At 33.6% G+C, this 20,392-nt stretch overlaps 2 protein-coding genes and 1 long non-coding RNA gene across 3 annotated transcripts; 1 reads left to right on the forward strand and 2 right to left on the reverse strand.

Annotated features, from left to right (window-relative positions):
• Positions 1 to 214: 214 nt before the first annotated feature.
• Positions 215 to 2,618, reverse strand: LOC129951219 (uncharacterized). Its single transcript, XR_008782151.1, has 3 exons — positions 1,173 to 2,618; positions 823 to 1,098; positions 215 to 765 (listed from the first exon to the last, which is right to left on the reverse strand). It is a non-coding gene; the product is annotated as an uncharacterized LOC129951219 (long non-coding RNA).
• Positions 2,619 to 3,372: 754 nt separating this feature from the next.
• Positions 3,373 to 3,903, reverse strand: LOC129950313 (protein dpy-30 homolog). Its single transcript, XM_056062207.1, has one exon. It carries the CDS (start codon positions 3,736 to 3,738, stop codon positions 3,475 to 3,477), a length of 264 nt encoding a protein of 87 aa, XP_055918182.1. The 5' UTR covers positions 3,739 to 3,903; the 3' UTR covers positions 3,373 to 3,474.
• A 5,054-nt stretch (positions 3,904 to 8,957) lies between these two features.
• On the forward strand, positions 8,958 to 10,939 carry LOC129951989 (E3 ubiquitin-protein ligase RNF25). Its single transcript, XM_056064394.1, has one exon. It carries the CDS (start codon positions 9,146 to 9,148, stop codon positions 10,361 to 10,363), a length of 1,218 nt encoding a protein of 405 aa, XP_055920369.1. The 5' UTR covers positions 8,958 to 9,145; the 3' UTR covers positions 10,364 to 10,939.
• The last annotated feature ends 9,453 nt before the right edge of the window (positions 10,940 to 20,392 follow it).

Here is a 20,392-nt window from a genome sequence, read left to right on the forward strand (position 1 = left end):
TGTTGCCGTTTTTTCAACACTTTCCATATATTCTTCGGTCCTATTGGTCACAGCCTATTGTAAAGTAGCCTAAAGCCTTCCACGACTAATGGACTATCCAAAACAAAAAGAATTTTACAATTCAAACCAGTAGTTCCTGAGATTACGCGTTCAAACGAAAAAACTCTTCAGCTTTAATAGATTTATTTTATATATTTATTAAAAAAGTCCCTTTTTCACAATGTTGCCAAAATATCTTCGCGAACTGATCGACGACTTCGATGCTGACCACCTTCAACTCCCACTGGCCCATTCTCTATATCTCCTTCTACTATGCCCGTTTTCAAAAGCTCCTCATCGTCAGGATTTTCCGGTAGAATCATTTCGCCCCTCTCGATACAAATGTTATGTAGAATGCAACACGATGTAATAATTTTCTGAATAGTTTCAATGTTCATGCGCATGCCGTAGGCCAAAACGGGGAAACGACGTTTTAGTACTCCGTATTGACGTTCAACTACATTACGTGTTCGGATGATGCGGGATTGGTAAACTTGCATCCGTTGATTATTGGCAATATCCGGGTTGTTGTGTAAAGGGTTGCCAAATAGCTGGTATTTGCATACCCAGAATCACCAACAAGAATATATTGTCCATACCGCCCTGTTCAAATTCTTGTCGCACAGATGCCCAACGTGCGACTACATTCAAAACCTTTAAATTGGCAGTTGAAATGGTTTGCACATTAAGCGAGAACCAAACTTTCCGATTTCGAAAAGCCTCATTCTAAAACAAATATTGATTAAAAGAATGCACATTAGCACATACACTTTAAAAACTCACCAATTCTCCACCCGTCAATTGTATTTTCCAATTGTTCGTGGAAATCGCCCAATATCATAAAAAGCTACAGCAGCTGCTCTTAGTTCTTCTGCATTTGCCGGCATTTTGACTAAAGAGTGTAGGTGACGTAACAATGCGTTACAAACTTTTGGGAGTATACGACAAACGCTCGTAGGAGACACATGCACGACATCGGCAACAGTTAGTTGCATATTTCCACAAGCCAAGAAACGCAGACAAATCAGCAATTGTTGTTCTTCCAATGTATAACGAGTCCTATAGCCAATCAAGTATGTATATAATATACTATGAAGTTTACATATGCATAATAAATTTATTACAAATTTTACCGTGGTTGCGGATGTTGCCACTAGTTGAAGGACAGTTAAAAACGTTTGTTTTGTTAAACGGAAGCGCCGAAAAAAATCGGTGTCGTCCCATGTGTTAATTGTTGCACGTATTGGCATTCGATAAATACGCCGTTCTTCCAGGATATCGTCCATAAAAAGGAAATCATTATAAAATAAGATCCATTTTCGTAGGTTATTCGCTTTTTATTGTCTTTTAATATATTTTCCGAAAATGATTAGAAATTCAATTAATTTTCATTTCGCTCGTTGAAAAAACGAAATTAAAATTAAACCGAGTTTTAAGGCACTAGATCCCCGAATTTGAGGGTCTAATTTTATCGAAGTTCTAACTATAACAAAGTTCTAAATCGAAGTTCTAACGCGTTAGAACTTGGTGAAGAAATGACGTAGAACTGAAATGAGTTCTAAAATTTCACTAAACCGAATTTTAAGGGCTAGAACTTTGTCAAGACATCGGGCGTTAATGAATTAAGATTAAAGCCCTTTAAATTTTAAATATTTCGATAAAATATTTTGTTATTTAAATAGGAACGATATGGATTTTTTATGAAGCCTAAAACCATGAAGATGATGGCTTAAGTTTTATTTCTAAATGAATGAGAGAGTGAAGGGGAAATGGGGAAGAAGTGGTAAGGAAAAGAAGCCGAGGAATGGGGTTGTTCCTAGCGAGGAAGACAACCAGGTAGGGAGGGTTTAAGATAAATATCTCGCGCATCACTACCACCGGGTAGTGTGATGAGTCCTGGTTTGAAGAACCTTCTAAACCGCTGAGCTACGGGTTGAATTAAGCCAGTCACGACCCCACACAGGCAAAGTGGCTCGTTACAGTCTCAATCTCAGTGGTTAGTATTTATGTACTTATCCTGAAACGTGTAAAATATAAACTTACTCTAAAGTTATGGTAAGATTTTTAGTCCAAAAACTAATGTTGACTCCATACGAGCATTTTTATTTTTGGAATAAATGCCCTATATTTTGTGTATTACGAGAAATACAGATGAATAAAAACTACGGTAATTTAATAAGCCAGGATTTTTTTCACAATCTTATAGGATTTAACAAATTATACTGTTATCCATACTACATGCATTTGTACTTTATTTTAAATAAAAGACCGGTTTTAACATAATGCATTCTGTGCAGTGCAGTTCTGGTTTTATAATTTGTATAAAAACACTTCATCTGCATTGATAGTTTATAAGGTCTTAAATGACAAATCATTGAGGTTTTGGAGCATTATGGGTGTAGTAGATAGAGCTAAAAGTTATATGAAACATGTATTTTGCCTTTGTGCTTTGTCTTCTGTGAGACTGAGAGGATAGGATATTGATATATGAGTCTTTTACATATCCTTGCTTGACATGAGCTCGTGCGTTTTGCACACTGCAGGGCTTTTGACTCCAAAATCATGTCCTAAACCGAATTGAAATCCTGTTTAATCTAAAAGTTTTCAGGTCTATCATCGTATTCGATTGAAGGGGAATTCAATGTAATTTCTACGTATTTTAAGATTTTTGTTTTGGTTGTCTTAGACGTATAAACGCTACCATAATCACATTATAACTTTATAACTTACGATTATCACACAATATGAACTAGTCAAAGCTTCTAGCTTTTTGTAGCTACAAAATCCTAACTTAAATTTGTTATTCACAGAAACCTTTATTTTATTCGCATAAAACCTGGCTTTTATTTTAAATGTTTAGCTTAAGTAGTACCCTTTGCGTGAGGGTTGTTGCGCAGGACTGTCACGCAAGATGTCTGGGTTTAATCCCTTCCCATTCTATCTGATTGGGATTATCACGTGTAATGCCTCTTGGGAGAAGTTATCAGAACCTCCAAGAGCAATTCTTGTCATGAAGAGTGTGTTCTCTCATATTAACTCTTCGGATTTGGCATAAAAGCTGTAGATGCCCCCATCCCTGACCATAATCGCATACGGTAATTGTTGCGAGTTGCAAGTCAAAAGGTCCAATAAATTTCCTTATTTATTCAACTAAAGCTTTCATTTATTCTCACGGCTAAAATATCATACTGATGTTAGCATTACATCAATAACTCTCTATTCAGACGACTTTCAACGATCTTGGATACCCAATTCCTAAACAGGCTCTTCGCACATCCAATTAAAATATCATTCAATAAAACTTATGAAATATGAAAATGTATACTATACATATAAGATTTCTTAAATCTTTACAAAATAAAGGTAAACAATATTGATTTTTATTTAAATCGAGATAATTGTGAATAACAAATGAAGAATTTTTTAATTTCTTATTTACGATCCGTCGGTCATAGCTTCATCAACGCGGGTTTTATGTTTCAACAAATATGCAGCCAAAAAACTTATTGGATCTGGAGGTCTTTCCCGAGCTAATGTTTGTAGGCCATGTAAAAGGATCGGTGCAACTGTTTGATCTAGATATTGCCGAGTTGGTAGGGAACTCAAATCGGGCTTCTTCTTTTTTGGCCATTGTTGGTGTTGTGCATTTTCCATGGGTACATCATTTTTTTGGCTCTCGTCGGCTTTATCCATTTTCATTCAAATACAAACTTTCTGAATTATTTGATTAATTTTCAGAACAATACTTCATTCAAATCAATATAAATATAAAACATGAAAATCACAACTCAATATCAATATAATATTTTACAAACTACTATACTACTAAAAACCACAACAGAAGGCATAAGTCATTAAGACAACAAAAAGTACAGACAAGAAAACATGTGTCAGTAGAGAAACACAAACTTCCAGCAAAATACATTTTCCAGTTTAGTTCCAAGATGAGTAAGGCCTGGAAGTCTATCTTAGGGCGGCTGTTTCAAGCGCTCATATGAGGCTTATAAAATACATTTGTTATTTATAAACAAGGAAAGTACTTTGGCATTTATTTAGTTACAATAAACACTTATTTTTAAGTAGTTTACTTTATTAAACTTTTATTAAAACAAAGATTATGAGACACTAAAAATTAAATGTTGAAGACACAGCAAAACTTTTAATAATAAAAAAGGTTAAATTCAAATCATTAGCATACAGACAGGGAAAATTAATATATAAATAAATACAAAATACTTTGTGATTGTTGGCATGTTCAATGCAATTAATCATTACCATTTTAACCATTTTCAAAAGGCAAAGTCTATCATCTTATTGATTCTACATCTGCAACATTCTTATTAACATTGAAAGATTCGGCATATAAAGTGAACATAGTTGCATAAGTTTACTTTTTCGGTCCGATATACTGTAGAAATATTTTTTCTCATAATTGGTAGTTCTATACCATATCAAAATTTACTCATCTAGGTATTTTCTTGAAGAATCGTTTGACAGTTCTCAAACCTTACTATAACCGTGTAGATATAATTGTACAATGGAATTTGTACCTGGTTCAAATGGAAACGTTCCAAATTTTCCCAGCATACACGACTAAGTTACAGCTAATTTGACAGATTAATTATTTTTATATTTTTCATTCCAGCACAAACAAATACATGTATATTTTAATAAACTAGTATTATTATAAAATAAAAAAAAAAGTTTTCAGCCATTTGTTAGGAAAAAAGTCTTAAATTATGAAAATTTTAAGCGGAAAAACATGGCTCTAAATAGTTACCCCAAATAATTAAAGTTGACAACTGACCCAGAAAAAAATAAAAAGAGGGAAGGAGCAGAGAGAAGAAGAGAGAAATTATGGTATGAGACAGACTGAGATAGTTAATAATTTTTAGATGACAAGATAAGATTGTGTAAACAGACAGAACTAATTGGCTCGTTTGATTCCTATAGAGCCTTGGCTCATTGACTCGGGTTTCTTGAATTTTGACTTCCTGAAAATTCAAATGAATCGACAGAGCCACTTCAGTTTCCCCACATTACGGTCTGTTTTTGGAACGGCTCTTGTCCATTTGGATCTGTGGCTCTGTCATGTATAGCTGGCAAAAAGCAGAATACAAAAATTGATGTTATTATTATTTTGTTAATAAGTCTTCCTTAACTTATTTTATCTGATAAAGTGTCAAAAGAAAAATAATTTTCTATAGACTATGCAAATTGCATTTTTATTGAATATACATTTATAATTTTTTGAAATAACTTAACTTTTTACTGTTGTTAGTACAATAGAAGAGTGTGGAGTCACCAAAATAATTTTTTTTGATTGTTCATATAAAAAAAGGAAAAAAATCTACATAAAATTAACTCAGGTCCGATTCAAAATATGACTTACTTATATACTGTTTAACATGTTACTTTACTTACACCTTATTTCTGGCAATATTTACCTTCTAAGAATTTGTTGTACTGTAGATAACAATCAATGCTTTTTATAAATACATATTTATCACATATATTTTTAAAAGTATTTAAAATTCGCAATACATTTTTGTGTCATCTCAAAATAAACTATAACTGTCAAAATCAAAATTAACAACTATACCTTGTCACAATATTATTTTTTTAAATCAATAGACGTCAAAGAGTCGGAAGAAAGCACACTCATGTTATCCTTAAATGAAATTAAAATACTGATATATTTTGTAGAGTTTCTTCAACGATGATAAAGGATGTTTTAGCAGAATTTTGGTTGCGAGGAACAACAAAGTTGACAACCAGTCAATTCATATTCCCATATATCCCTTTTAGAAGTGATTCCATCTATTGAGCTATACTTTTCCATTGTAGGTTTGGTGGAAAAATAATTGTAAATTTTAAAAACCTGTCATAACTCTAAGAATACAATTTTGAATGTTCGATTTTTTAATTATTCGCTTTATTACTCTTTATATGTGTATATAATATATTCTATAAAACCATTTAAAAAGGCAGAAATTCAAAGCCAATTAGAGAATGAATAATGACTTCTGTTATAATATAATTCACAATTCTCTTGCTCTGTCAATCTGACCTTTTTTTGCCTAAAAGCTAACTGAAATGCTGGAGGTATATATTGTTTTTATTTCACAAAATGTGTCAAGTGTCATAGTTAAAATTTGTTGGAATTATTAAGAATCATTATGTTAGAAATGTTTGATCTGTCAAACTACTAATATCAAAAATGATCTAATTGTTTTTATAACTTTAAATCACAGATTGAATAACAAAGCGAAAATCGACACTGCTTTTAGTTTATTTTTTTGATTTAATAATTAAAATATGGCAAAAATTTGCTGTTAAAATTTGGTTGAAGTGCAAATCTAATCATCGACTTACTAGGCGTGTACCATTAACTGAGCGCTCAATGTCAGATTGACGGAGGCAGAATCGTTTTGTGGGCCAAGAATCTCCGTACAAACATAAGCTGTCAAAAACATATGTTGTCAATTGTAGTTTTTGATTTGAATTTATTATTTTTTTCTATTGATAATTCTTTGTTACTTTTGGAAAAAAACTATTAAAATGTATAGCAAAACCAGTTCTCAATATATCTTTATTTTCGGCTGTATCGATCAAAAGATATTGCAGCCCGTCGACCTCAAAAATTTGCTGAACTTCTTTACTCATGTTAATTAATTTATAAAAATGTTTAAATTTTATTTCTTTTCTTAAAAATTATTTAAATTACTCGCCACACCAGACAAATGAAAACTGAACAGCTGTTTTGGGTGAGCAAGCAAATTGAGAAATGAATCCAAGAATTTTTTGTCTCAGAAATCTCCGCAAAAAATCTCAGTGCTCATTTGAGATTATTTGTCTCATTTTTTTTGGATCGATATTTGACGTCGTTTTCCTGTAATTAAAAATGAAAATTATTAACTGATCGATCGGGATCACAAACATTTTTTATAGAAAAAAAGTATAATTACGCATTGATTTTTTTAAATGTATTTTTCTATTTTCCGGATGGAAATTAATTTTCCTGAACAGCTGACTTTTTTATGTCAAAATGTGAAACAAATTGTTCAAATGATTTGTGTTCCTATTTTACACAATTCCAATGACAGAATTCTGTCAGTAAAAACTTGTCGGTGGATTTCAGGCAGGTTAATCAACAAAATTGGTTGTCATTGAAAAAAAACTTCCTGATTCAAATCCATGGACTAATTTTTACTGACAAAATTCTGTCATTGGAATTTTGTGATATTGGAACAAAAATCATCGGAACGATTTGTTTCACTTTTGAACAGAAATTATTCAGCTATTCAGGAAAAGCAATTTCTGTTCGAAAAATAGAAAAGTAATTTTTAGCGAAAAATTACTTTTTTTCTTAAAACAATGCTGTAAGTGATTTCCAAATGATCAGTATATAATTTTCATTTCTTATCAAAGGAGACATTGTCAAATATCCATTCAAAAAAAATTCCGGATTGATTTCAATGATAGCTATAGCTGGCCCCTTATCAGAAAATGTGCTTGTTTAATGACAGACTTTTTCGATGACAGCTATAACCATGACCAACCTGTCAAAAAATTAAATGATTGTTTTCAATGTCTGTTATTACACTCAGACGTTTTTAGAAGGACTCAAATAAGTAAGAAAGTAGGTGAAATAGAAATACTTTAAAAAGTCTTAACGATAGTTACTAAACTTGGAAGCCTACACTATGAAGTTGAATACAAGGGAGTTCGACATAAAAGACACATCGACCAGCTCAAAGAATATACTTCAACAATTCGAAATTCAAATCCAGATGTTAATTTAGAAAGGCGAGTTAGTTTCTACGAAGATTCGACAAGTCCAGATCCAGCTCCAGTGCCATCTACTCCACCTGCAGTCACAATTAGTCAACAGCCAAGACAAATACGAAACATACAGGCAAGGTCTCCAACAGTCATACCTCGATGTTCCGGAAGAATTCGAAGAGGCCCATTGAGATACTCACCCTAAGACGTTTAACGAGTGGGGAGATTGTTACATATTTATAGTACATATACATGTACGTCACTGATCACCCGATCACTTACATATATATATTACTACCTATGTGTACATACCGCCCTATATTTCTGACGTTTTGTTATTACATTTTCAGTTCTCGAACGAGTCAGACCAAGTAAAAATTGATCTGATACCTATTGTACTTTATTTCTATTATAAGTTTAGTTTTCAAATAAAGTGAATTAAGCACAATTGTTTATGATTATTTCAAGATATAATATTTCTAGTGTTTCCGAGTAAACAAGAAATATGCCAAAGAAAAATTTCAAGTGGAGGAAAGACCTTATAACTAAATTAATTTAGAATGGTTTCCAAACTACCCGTTCACCTGTTAAAACAAAGTGACAGCCAACTTATCACCTAGCGAAATTGCGTCTTTAAAAATGTTATATTTTTAATGGCGTTTTGAATGAGCAACAAAACCAGGTTAAACGTTTCTTCATTCATCCTTATATAATTTAAAAACAATGGTTTATCATTCGATCTTAGTTCTTTTGTCAAGAAAGTGAAGGATTTGAAGTCATATTTATTTTCTCAACAGATTTTAATCGAATTCCCTTTTTTCTTTTGCTTGGAAGTTTTAAAGAATCCTATAAAGGTCTTACACATCTAACAACATATAAGATGAAAACAACAAATGAAAGAGAGGGCTGAGTGTTCAAAAGAAAATATTCGAAATACGCAGCATACAGAAAGTCTGAGTGTAATAACTTTGATGAAAAAATTGATAGTTTTAACTGCCCCTTACAACAAATGGGTTTTACAGGGTGACACTTACGAAGATTTTTGTCATAGAAATAGATTGCTTTTGCTTGGAAACGACCCGGAATCCCATTGGAAATTGGAAGAGTTTCTATTCCTATCTATCTTTTGAATAGAGATATTTTTGTGTACCGAAAATCGACAAAAAGGAGTTGGCTTCAACATCATTCATCAACCAAAGTTTATAAAATCATAAGTTGGATAAAAATTGAGGATTGGGATTACAATCAAATTAAAATTCTGTAACTAATTTTATCACGAACAAAGGTATCTTCGCAAGAAAAAACAAATATATCAAATACCATGGATGTGCTGCTGGACGAAATCGAATCGTTGGAAGCAATTCTAATGGATGACGTACGAATAAACAGAAACTCGGAAACTGGTGATCCAGAAATAATCGAAACAACTATTTTCCCGTCTGTTGAGTTTGACTCCGAAGAACAATACATCTGTGTAGATCTTCAAGTTATACCTTCTCAAGGTTACCCCGAGACAAGTCCAAAATTTAATCTCGTCAAACCGAGGGGTTTGGATGATTGTCGTTTGGATATAATACGACAAGCGTGTGTTGAAAAGCTTAAAGAAACCCAAGGTTTTCCTGTTGTTTTTGATTTAATCGAAGTTGTTCGTGAACATTTATCTGGAAGCAATCTTCCTAGTGGCCAGTGCGTTGTGTGTTTATATGGATTTAGGGACGGTGATGAGTTTACCAAAACCGAATGTTATCATTATTTGCATAGCTATTGCTTGGCTCGTCATTTAATAGCTGCCCGTAAGAACCACCAAGAGGAACAGGAAAAACTGCCTGCTTGGATTAGAAAGGCCTCGGAACCCTTCAAGGCAAGTTGTCCCGTTTGCCGCGAGACAATCAAAGACGAATCGGAGTCTTTAAGAGCCTGCGCACCCCCAAAAGAGCTCATAAACGCTCCTGAATTTAAATTAACCGACGAACTAGTTGTTCTTCAGAAGAAAATGTCTAATCTTTTTATCCAACAGAAGAACAGAGGTGGCATCATAGACGTGGAAGCCGAAGTTGGCTCAGTTATATCTATCGAACCAACGCATTGCACTACCGAAGAACAAGTTAATTCTAGTAATTATCTAAAAGATCGGCTGCCATTGGACCAAAACGCCCTTAAAAAATCCGGTTGCTCTGGCGAAACAAGTGTACGCAATCCGCAAACACCATCGTCAAACCGAAAACCAAACCAAGTCAACAATGATTTGAGTAAATCTGAAGCCAATGCCAGCACCAACTTTTCTCCTGTGGTGTCGCAATCTCAGCGTATTCCTTCTGATCCAACAAATAACAACTACCACCATCATTCTAATCGCAGACATTTTCGAGGTCGACGAAACCATAACCACCACCACCACCGCCAACGGTCCGAAAATGCTGCCAACTCACACGCAGCGGCACATCCTGCTCCTACTCCAGCTCCTGCCGGTCAGGCTTCCCAATCAAATACTAACAAGCAGCAAAAGGGTCTACCAAACTGCAGCGCAAGCACAAGGTGACACGAGTGCTCGAAGATTTTGACTATCTCAAGCTTGTTTATCATCTAACAATGCTCTAATTCCTCTTCTATTTTGAAGAAATAGATAAGTTCTGATCCATAAATTATAAGAAAAAAAAAATACTTCTACATTTTCACGTAAAATGACCTAGAGGAACAAAATAATTAACATAATTTAAAAGAAAGAATAAAACTCACATACTCTACATTTGCGCAAATGTTTTTGCTCCTAAATATAGTTGAAAGAATTTTAAAGAAGTATGTCACTAGTCAATTGTATGATAAACATGCAATATTAATTTTAAATTATCTTATAGTTTATTTATAGTTTCAATTAATAAGTTAAATAAATAGTTCAATAATAAACAAACAAAAATAAAAATGTCTACTACAACAAAGTAACGTATGCATAAAGAAAATGTATGTAGTTTCTCTCTAAGTAGTTATGACATACAGTAATTGTGTCAAATTTAATTAATAACATTTCATTTGACCAAAAGCACATGATTTACGTAATTAATTATCAGCAATGTAGTTATACATAATATTTCCAAATAAAAACTAGTTACCTATCCAATTATTGAAGCGTTTTATTGGTTAGTATATTTTAGTTACGAGGATTTAAGGGTGGGTATAAGTTAGGTTAGGTTAAAGTGGCTGTAGGTTGGGAAGTCCAACACACTTAGACCAAAGTATGGTCCGTTGTGATACCACATGGATCAGTTGATCAGCTTAACTCGTCGAACCAATTGGAGCACCGAATGACGCTTAGGCGACAAATAATGTCAGAATTTTTTAGATCGCTGGTATCGTTGAAGTAGTAGTCTCCAAGGTGGATTCTACGTCTTTGTGATAAGGCAGGGCATGTGCACGATAAGAGATTATCTTCTCCTCGTCCATGCAACTCCTACAAAAATCATTTGCAGGGGCTCCAAGTCGAATAAGGAGTGCCCAGTCAGGACACCTATAACGTAGCTAATGTGTAATCTACTCAGAGAGATTAATTGTTTTGAGCGCCTGGCGCTGAGATTAGGCCAAATTAGTTTTGTCGCTAAACAGGTGGTGGTGTTATTCCACCTGAAGTTTGTTTTCTCTATGGTATCTTGCTTTAGCATGAGTTCACATTCAACTAAGGGGATACCTATGCTAGCATTGTGAGCCAGCAGAGGTAAGGTTGTTCCGCTTTTTGCAAGTTCGTCAGATTTGCAATTTCCTGGAATACCTCTATGGCCCGGCACCCAGAAAAGGTGAATGTTAAACTGTGTAGCCATCTCCGTAAGAGATGATCGACAATTTAGGGCTGTTAGCGAGTTAGTGGAGACAGAGCCTAGGGACTCAGCTGGCTATCCGAGAAGTTGCGTACCTATATCATTAGTTGATATAACGTTTTCTCTAAGCCAGGATAGGACTTTTTTTATAGCCAGGATTTCTGCTTGGAACACGCTACAATGATTGGGTAAACGAAAATAGAGACTTAAGTCTTTGTATATTAATTTGAATTGTACTATCATGAAGAGGAACGCTCGACCTGACATCTTCTTACGACTTCCTAAACAATTCGTTCCACATGTTTTGCATATGGAATGTATTGGGGTGGGAGTAAAAATGAGCGAGAATTCCAACATAAAATAATAAATTTCCATATTATTAAAAAAACAGAAAACAGAGAAGAATGTGTACAAACTCAGCGAAAGTTCGAGGGAGGCAATGCAAAACATTTTTGTTATAATTTATTATTTATATTTTGTATAATGTTGTTTTTTGATTGGATGATTGGGAATAAAGAAAATTAAAAAAAAAACACAACAATAAAAAATAAGAATTAGAATATAAACTTTTTTTTGATTGCCAATTAGAAAAATTAAGGTTTTACCTACTTTTTTCGAATCATTTTCAAACGAGACAGATTTTTTAAAACCATGCTAATAATAGTGGGAACATTTTTTGTTTAGTTTTCTTTTAGAGATAAATTATTAAAAAGAAATAAACGATTTTTAGAAAGATGTATGTCCGTGTGTGTGTACGTACGCCCGTGAGTCCGTACTTCCGTAAGTTCTGCAATTTTTTTCGTCCTCCATAGCTCAAGAACCAATGGAGATATTGACTTCAGATAATAATGAAGAATCATGCATAAAAGACTTTCAAACAGATTGAGTGGGTGCTTTTTTTTACCATAGCATAGGTGAAACAATGACGCTAGCGACTTGAGTTAAATTTTATATTATACATTGTATTGTTACGTGATACCAAACCAGGGGTGGAATCGGGTAAGGTGATTTGTGATAGGTGACAGTCACAATCAACAAATTCGGTCTGTGTAGGGTGATAGTCACCGGTGACAATCACGATTTGGTGACTTTTTCTGGTGACATCTCTTTAGTTGTCACTTTCATTGGAAATTGATTTTTATTTTTAGTTGCTGAAATTTAAAGACAATATAAATGTGTTTGTGCCTTTGATTTTACATTATATTAATCATAATAGAAATGTCCGGCTCTTGAGGATTAACTTCCGCACTAAAATAAACATTCTTGATCTTCCAAGTCCAAAGTAAGTACGCATATGTGCTATATATTTGTTCACATATAAATACCTATTTATTACAACTTGTTATTTTTTATTCTTCTGGATTTGTCAGCTGGAATGCGGTCAACACACATTCCCCCTATTCTTCGATTAGCAGTGACTTTAAATTTTCTTGGAGGTGGTGGCTACCAAAGGCAAGTTGGCGCTGACTGGTCAGCTCCAATGGGCCAAAGTATTATTTGTGAGGTTATTTCTTTGACCTTAAAACAAATAGAGAGGAAATTGTGCCCACTTACAATCAAATTTAATCAATGGTCTTCAGAACACAACAAAAATGTTCTTCTACGAAAAATATCAAATTCCTGGAGTCAGGATTTTGTTTCTTAGTAAAAATAAACTAATTTTGTTACTTGTTTTTTTTTTATTATATTATTTGTTTCTTATCGGCTGCATTGATGGGAGTCATATTATGATGCTCCGCCCTTCGGAAAATGAGCATATGTATTTCAGTAGAAAAGGAAGACATAGTGAACGCTATAATCGTAAGTCAATTTTTTGATTAATTTTTTTGGCAATAAATGCAAAATATGGCGAGAGTGCTCACGACAGCTTTGTATGGAGACAGAGTGCTCATCGAGAAAAGTAAAATGCTGACTATTGTGCAGGAAGACAACAGTACTCGCACACAGGAATGGTTGAGAGTTTTAAGTCACTAGGCCCTGGTTCACAACGGACTGTTGCGCCACCCCATTTGATTTGATTGTGCAGGCAGAACATCATCGTGGCTACTTGGTACAACAAAACTTATAATAACATAATAATCCGGATACCTTCAGATCGGTTTTTGAATACAACCACTGAAATTGTTACAAACGTCAGTGAATTTCTTTTAAAGTGATACCAAATTCTAAACAAAATTTGGTGATCACTTTACACAGACGCAAAAATTAATTTGATCACTTTTTATGATCACAAAGGTGACAATCAAAAATCACCTTAGCCGATTCCACCCCAGTACATTTTTGGAAAATAGACGTTTTTCGTAAATAAATAAAAAACGGAAAAAATATCTGTTCCTTCGAATATTTTAGGAACAAAAAATGTTTTTATATTCAAAATAATTGTATGCAACGAAAAATATCACTTTTTGCATCTGGAGTAAATTATGAGAAAAATCGAATTGACAGTTTTAAAAAAAAAAAAAAACAATACTAAAACTTGGTAAAAATGTACTTTTAACTCAAATACCTTTTTTATTTCACAGAAAATATTATTTGCGACATTTACCTCATTTTTATTAAAATCCAACAGTTAAGTAATAATCGGAATGGGAAGTTATCAGTGTGGGTTGCATCCCAGCCGCTATATTCTAAATATATTCATGTTCAAATAACAGATTTAATGGTCACTTATTTAAAAACTCTTTTTAGTTGATTTGATGTTAGCAACATACAAATAAATCAATAGTAATTGATGTGAAAATTAAAATTGACAAAGATTTAGTTAGAAACAAAAAATGAATTTAATTTTGATTTGAAATTTGATGTGTATTTCTTGAATGTTAAGGTTTTTTGATCTTTATTCCTTAATTAAATTCCTTAAAATTAGAATGTCATTTTTGTAACGTGATTACCTAAACAATTAATTACACCTGAAAAACCAAAACCATTTGCCCTTTTTCCTAAGAACGCAAGAAGCAAGAAGAAGATAGTGTAGTAATCTTAAGCCATTTGTCCGTTTTTTATAAAAACCAAAATGAGGGTAAGGAGAATAGAACGTTCTTAAACTAATTGTGTTATCTTTTTGGTTTAATACATTAATTTAACAAAATTATTCCCTAGAAACTTTCTTACATTTTTATCTACGCAACAACCTGCCCACCTAAACACATACTATCGTACTTACTCATATACCTACGTATTTAAACTCCAAAAGGATAAATATAGAAAAATATGTTTTAAAATAGGTAAACATGCATAAATTCTCATTTTTTCAAATTTTTTTTTAGTTGTTTCGCACTGCACAATATTAAAGAAAAAAGTCTGAAGCTACTATTAGAAGGTCAACGTAAACGGTCAACGCGTTGATTTTTTGACGTAAAATAGACGTCATTTATTGACCTACAATAATAAAAAACTACACAATAATTATGTAATATGCTTACACTGTACCAATTTAAACATTCTTTCATTTCAGACCCTAATATGAAAAAAAAGCAAGCAAAAGCAAATCCTGGCTAAGCATTGACGCTGTAAACGTTGACGGTGCGTCCGTTGACACAGAATATTTATATATTTTTAGGACGTCACAGAGTCAACGGGTTGACCCTTTAAGTTGATTTTTTAACTGATTTTTGTTTACATTTGAGTTATTTATTTTATTTATTTATTTCAATATTTGTATACTTCCAGTCGCTCTTAGGTTCAACACTTAATTTTCGTACAGGCAGCACCCCAATGGTCCGCCTTTCGTTCCAAAATGTTGTGTTTCATGATAGTGGTATTCAAATTAATATACAAAGCTTTAGTTTAGTCTACCTGAGTATACGCCTCCACCTACCCCATCCTCCGTTTTTGATCCGTGGGTATATTAATGTATGAAATAATTACGGAGTAGGAGGAATTATTATGACTCGTACTTAAGTAAAAATGTTTTTATGGACTTGTTATTTTATTTCATTTCGGGTTGTTTTCAAAAGATCTCTCTTTCGAATATGCAGATTGGAATTCGTTAAGTACATTGCTGTTTTCGACTGCATATCGCAAAGATTATAGTACCATTGATTAGATTTTCAATCTTTCATGCCTATATATTATACCAAGATACAGTTGGCGCCGTGTGGGATGGAAGCAGTACCTCTAATTTCTTTCTTTAGAACGAGCAAAGACGTTAAACAAGGTTGCTTTCTGAGCGCACTGCTTTTTGTCTTGTTCTTAAATGATCTACATACTGAACTCCCCATCGGAATACATGGGGAAAGAATCGGTATAAATGTTCTTTTGTATGCTGATGATATTGTAATTTTGGCTGAGAGTCCATCTTTACTTTAAACAATTATAAACAAGTTCAGCAGCTATTGCGATAAATGGAACCTTGAAGTTAATCTTGAGAAATCTGAAATTGTTATTTTTAGGAATGGAGGCTGAAGAGCATTTAGTGAAAAATGGAAATTCAAAGGTGTAGAAGTAAAAATTACAAACCAGTATAAATATCTTTGTTGCCGGTGCCGCACCTGGCAGTGCCCCACGTTCAATTCGAACTTAAAAAGAAAGAGTAGAACATATATATTTGTAATGCTATCGCTTTTTATGAAGTAATTTAATTCGCACATTTGAACTTAACCTTCAAATCTTTATTTTAAAATCTGCAATCTGCGCTCTTAGCAAAAGGACTAAAACGTAGCTATATTATAATTACAATTTTAATTTCATTGAATATAATTTATATATTTTTCAGAAATTTAAAGCACTATTTATAAGTTCTTTAATAAAGAAAATTAACAAGCTAAAAATTTGGAATTTGACTGCTAAGCCGCAACAATCTTGGAGTCGTCTATATGTCAAGGGTGGATGCAGACTTTTCATCTGTGGGGGGGGGGGGGTGTTCACACCAGTTTTTACTCACCGCTTAAAAATGTTCTTTGATGTTTTGAAAAGGATGCTAACAAAATTTAATAAGAGCTAAAATGCCACCTTTAGTTATCAAATTATTTAGAACACTGCTGTCCAGCAAGGTATGGTCTTACTATTTAATTTGGATGACTCATATGAAAGCATTCCAAGATTCCAACAGTTTTCTAAATATGCCATATTTATAAAATACAATAGCTTAGAGGTGCATTTCGCGCAGAAATTTAGTAAATTGTTTCGAAACGTTCCTCAATGCAAAGAACGCTGCAAAAATTTAAAAATCCAGAAATTGAGAACGGATCTGATATGTAAAAATGTGGGTTTTTTTTTGATGTAGTTTTTTTTTGAAATCAATTTCCGGGAGTCTCTTATTACTCTCGTTATCAGTCTTACTTTTATTTTGATCTTATAAAGGCGTCAACAAAACATAAAAATTGTAGAGACTAAAAGGCTTGATTCTTGAATTCAAGGGAATAGCTGTATTTAAGTCCATAATTTCTCTAAAAAAATTGATTAAAACAAATAAGTTGGGAAGAAAAGTTTTGTAGTACTCACAAATTACACGTTTCAAAGCTGTTATATCAATAGATATGAAACGTTTATTATGTTTTTTACTTAGCCATTAATTTAACAAAAGTGGCACTTGATTTTTTGGGACGTTTGTATTATTAAAATTCGAGTTTGAATCTCAGTTCTAGAGCTTCCAAAGCAATCTCACTTCAAAAGTAGATTTATTTAATTTTTAAAATCTTTTGTATTCAACAGAAAACCAATTTTGAAAGAAATGAAACGCACAACTGGGTCGCTAGAACTTGATAATTTCTTCCAAAAAGTCTGTTTAAAAATATTTCCTATATTTTAAGATTTAAAAATGTACCTGCAAAATAAGTTTTTCTCAAAAATTTAAATGCCATTTTATTTGTCAAAAAATCTAGATTAACCTATTTTTTTTCGAAAATCATTTTAAATTTTGATTTAAAAAAATATTTTTGGTATAAGCACTAAATAAAGAGCTTATAAATATGTGAACATTTTACAATAAAATTTCGTCAAAAAATGTTGTCCCCTTTCTGAAATATCGAGTTTTGTAAACAAAATTAGTATTTTATTAAAAATCAAAAAAATACATTTTTGATCATAAAAAATCATCATCAATTTGATCATTGACATTAAGCTTGCATAGAATGAGAAGAATTTTGAAATCGTTCCATTAGTTCTTGAGAAAACTTAAAAACAAAATTAAGGTTTTTTGAATGGTACCTTTCTGGAGCAATACGAAAATATGTTTTTCTTGTAGAAAGAAACCAAATTCAGAACACAAAATTTATAGAAAGTTTTAGAAAAATCACATCTTGAAGCAAAAAATGTGTGGGGGGACTGCTGTTATTTTTCTTATTAATAAAATGAAAAAAAAAACGCCTCACACTAATCGGCTGAAAATCTTAATTTCAATCAACATAATTGTTTGGACTGTAGGGGCCAGGAAAGACAGACAGATGAAAGGAATCGCGGTACCCACTTTTTTCGGTTCTCTACCGCCGTAATGTCATATTTGATTAAAAACTCTAGTTTGAAACAGTTTTCTTATGCAAAACTTGCTATATAGTTCCTATATGTCGCAGTAAAAATCACTTCAATAATCACTATTTATGTGTGTCAAAAAAATGTAATAATAAAATTGAAGGCGAGTTTAAGGAATTCAAAGGCAACTTAATATAAAATTCATGATCTCTTATTCAAGGTTTTTTCTTAAGAAGCTGAATATTTGCTTTTTTTAGAAACAATGTTTATGAAAGTAATTTAAAGCATGACTAAAGTTTTTTTTCATATACAAAATATAAATAATTCAAAATATAATGGGGGTCATATCCATTAACGTAATACGATTAGTTTTGAATTGAAAGGCATTATTGCGAAAAATCAAACCAATTATCTCCCAGGGGGGGGTCATGACAACTACGACCCCCCCCTTGGATCCGCCATTGCAATTGCAGTCATAAAAAAGCCGATACAAGGCTAATTATCATGTCAGTAAAGCAAAACCGAATTCAAATACTACAATTCGAGCTTCTGACAAGAATATTCTTATTATTTTACTTTTAAACATGCATAAATTACAGCATTTAAATATTTGTCTAACTAGTGGCAACTCAAAAAGGAACAATCTAAGTTGCATAAATTGTACAGAACTTACCGCAAAACTAGGGATGAGTTTGTGTGCTGCATTACCTGCATTTCATGCATTCACAGGTTGTGACTACATCCAGTTTTTTCGAAAAGGAAAAGCTAAATCTTTCGAAATACCAGAAAAAAAATGTTCATTATCAGGCCGCTTTTGAAAAACTAAGTAATGAAGCCTGTAAAGACGATCAAGGGAACATCGTAGTAGAACCACAGTCGATGCTGAGAATATGGAAAGATCACTTCTCCAAATTATATAACGGCGATGACGAACCGAATTCCGCTGTAAGGGAGATAGATCCTCTCTGCCGTATTATGTGAACGTCTGAAGCCTTTCGTCAACAACCTTATTGGTCTGGTCCTTATCAGTGTGGCTTTAGACCAGGAAAGTCCACTATCGACCAAATATTCACACTACGGCAAATCTTGGAAAAAACCAATGAGTTTCAAATCGATACCCACCATCTCTTTATCGATTTTAAAGCCGCGTATGACAGCATCTATAGGGAACAGCTCTACCGAGCAATGTCTAGTTTTGGCATCCCTGTCAAACTTATCCGTTTGTGCTGGAAAGAGTTGTGCAAAACTCAACCGTCAACACTAGAGGCACAATCTTCCAAAGGTCCATCCAATTACTCGGATACGCAGATGATATTGACATAATTGGAAGATCAAAGCGTGATGTCAGTGGAGCGTTTTTGAGCATTGCGACGGAAGCGAAGAAGATGGGTTTAGTGGTCAATGAGGGCAAGACCAAGTATATGCTGTCATCAAAAAAGGACACTGAACGACGACGTCTTGGACAAAACGTCACCATGGACAGCTATAACTTTGAGGTAGCTAACTACTTTGTCTACCTAGGCACCGCTATTAACACAGACAACGACACCAGCGCCGAAATCAAAAGAAGAATAACTCTTGCAAATCACTGCGTCTTTGGACTTAGAAGGCAATGGAGAAGTAAAGTCCTTTCTCGAGCATGTAAAATCACCATCTATAAGACACTCATCATCCCGGTTCTCATTTATGGCGCTGAGGCCTGGACCCTGTCAAATAAAGATGAGAGCGTCTTAGGCCGCTTCGAAAGAAAAATTCTACGGGTGATTTTTGGTCCCGTACGCATGGATGGAGAACGGAGGAGAAGATATAACGACGAACTGTACGGGCTGTACTGAGACACTGACCTAGTTAGCAGAATTAAAGTCCACCGGCTTAGATAGCTAGGTCATGTAGAGCGGATGGACATCAACGCTCCAGCCCGGAAGGTCTTCGAATCCAATCCCGAGGGACGGCGCAGTAGAGGAAGACCGCGACTCAGGTGGCCCACGCAGGTGGGAGAGGACCTCAACCAACTTAGCGTGCGAAACTGGAGACAGCTAGTTAGGGACCGAGCTGGCTGGAGACGCTTGTTGGTTGAGGCCCGGACTGTAGCGCCACCTTAAGTAAGTAAGTAATGAAGCTCAACGTTTAGACGAAAAAAGCACTCAAATAGTTCAAAATTTAACTTGTCAAATGAACGGCTTAAAGAATTGCAAAAGCGTAAATTTAGCAAGAGTTCAAATATATCAAAATCTATATGTCTCTAAAAACGTATCTTCTAGTAGTTTTTTTAAGAACATAAATGTTTTATCTCCAGTTCAATTCCACCTTGTTTTAAGCCATTGTTTGAAAAAACAAATATGACAATATTCATA

This window comes from Eupeodes corollae, chromosome 3 (assembly GCF_945859685.1).
Source record: "Eupeodes corollae chromosome 3, idEupCoro1.1, whole genome shotgun sequence".
Lineage (NCBI taxonomy): Eukaryota > Metazoa > Arthropoda > Insecta > Diptera > Syrphidae > Eupeodes > Eupeodes corollae.

Excerpts from the sequence above, each read along its gene's own strand:
- LOC129950313 (XM_056062207.1), bottom strand. The coding sequence starts at position 3,738 with ATGAAAATGGATAAAGCCGACGAGAGCCAAAAAAATGATGTACCCATG.
- LOC129951989 (XM_056064394.1), top strand. The coding sequence starts at position 9,146 with ATGGATGTGCTGCTGGACGAAATCGAATCGTTGGAAGCAATTCTAATG.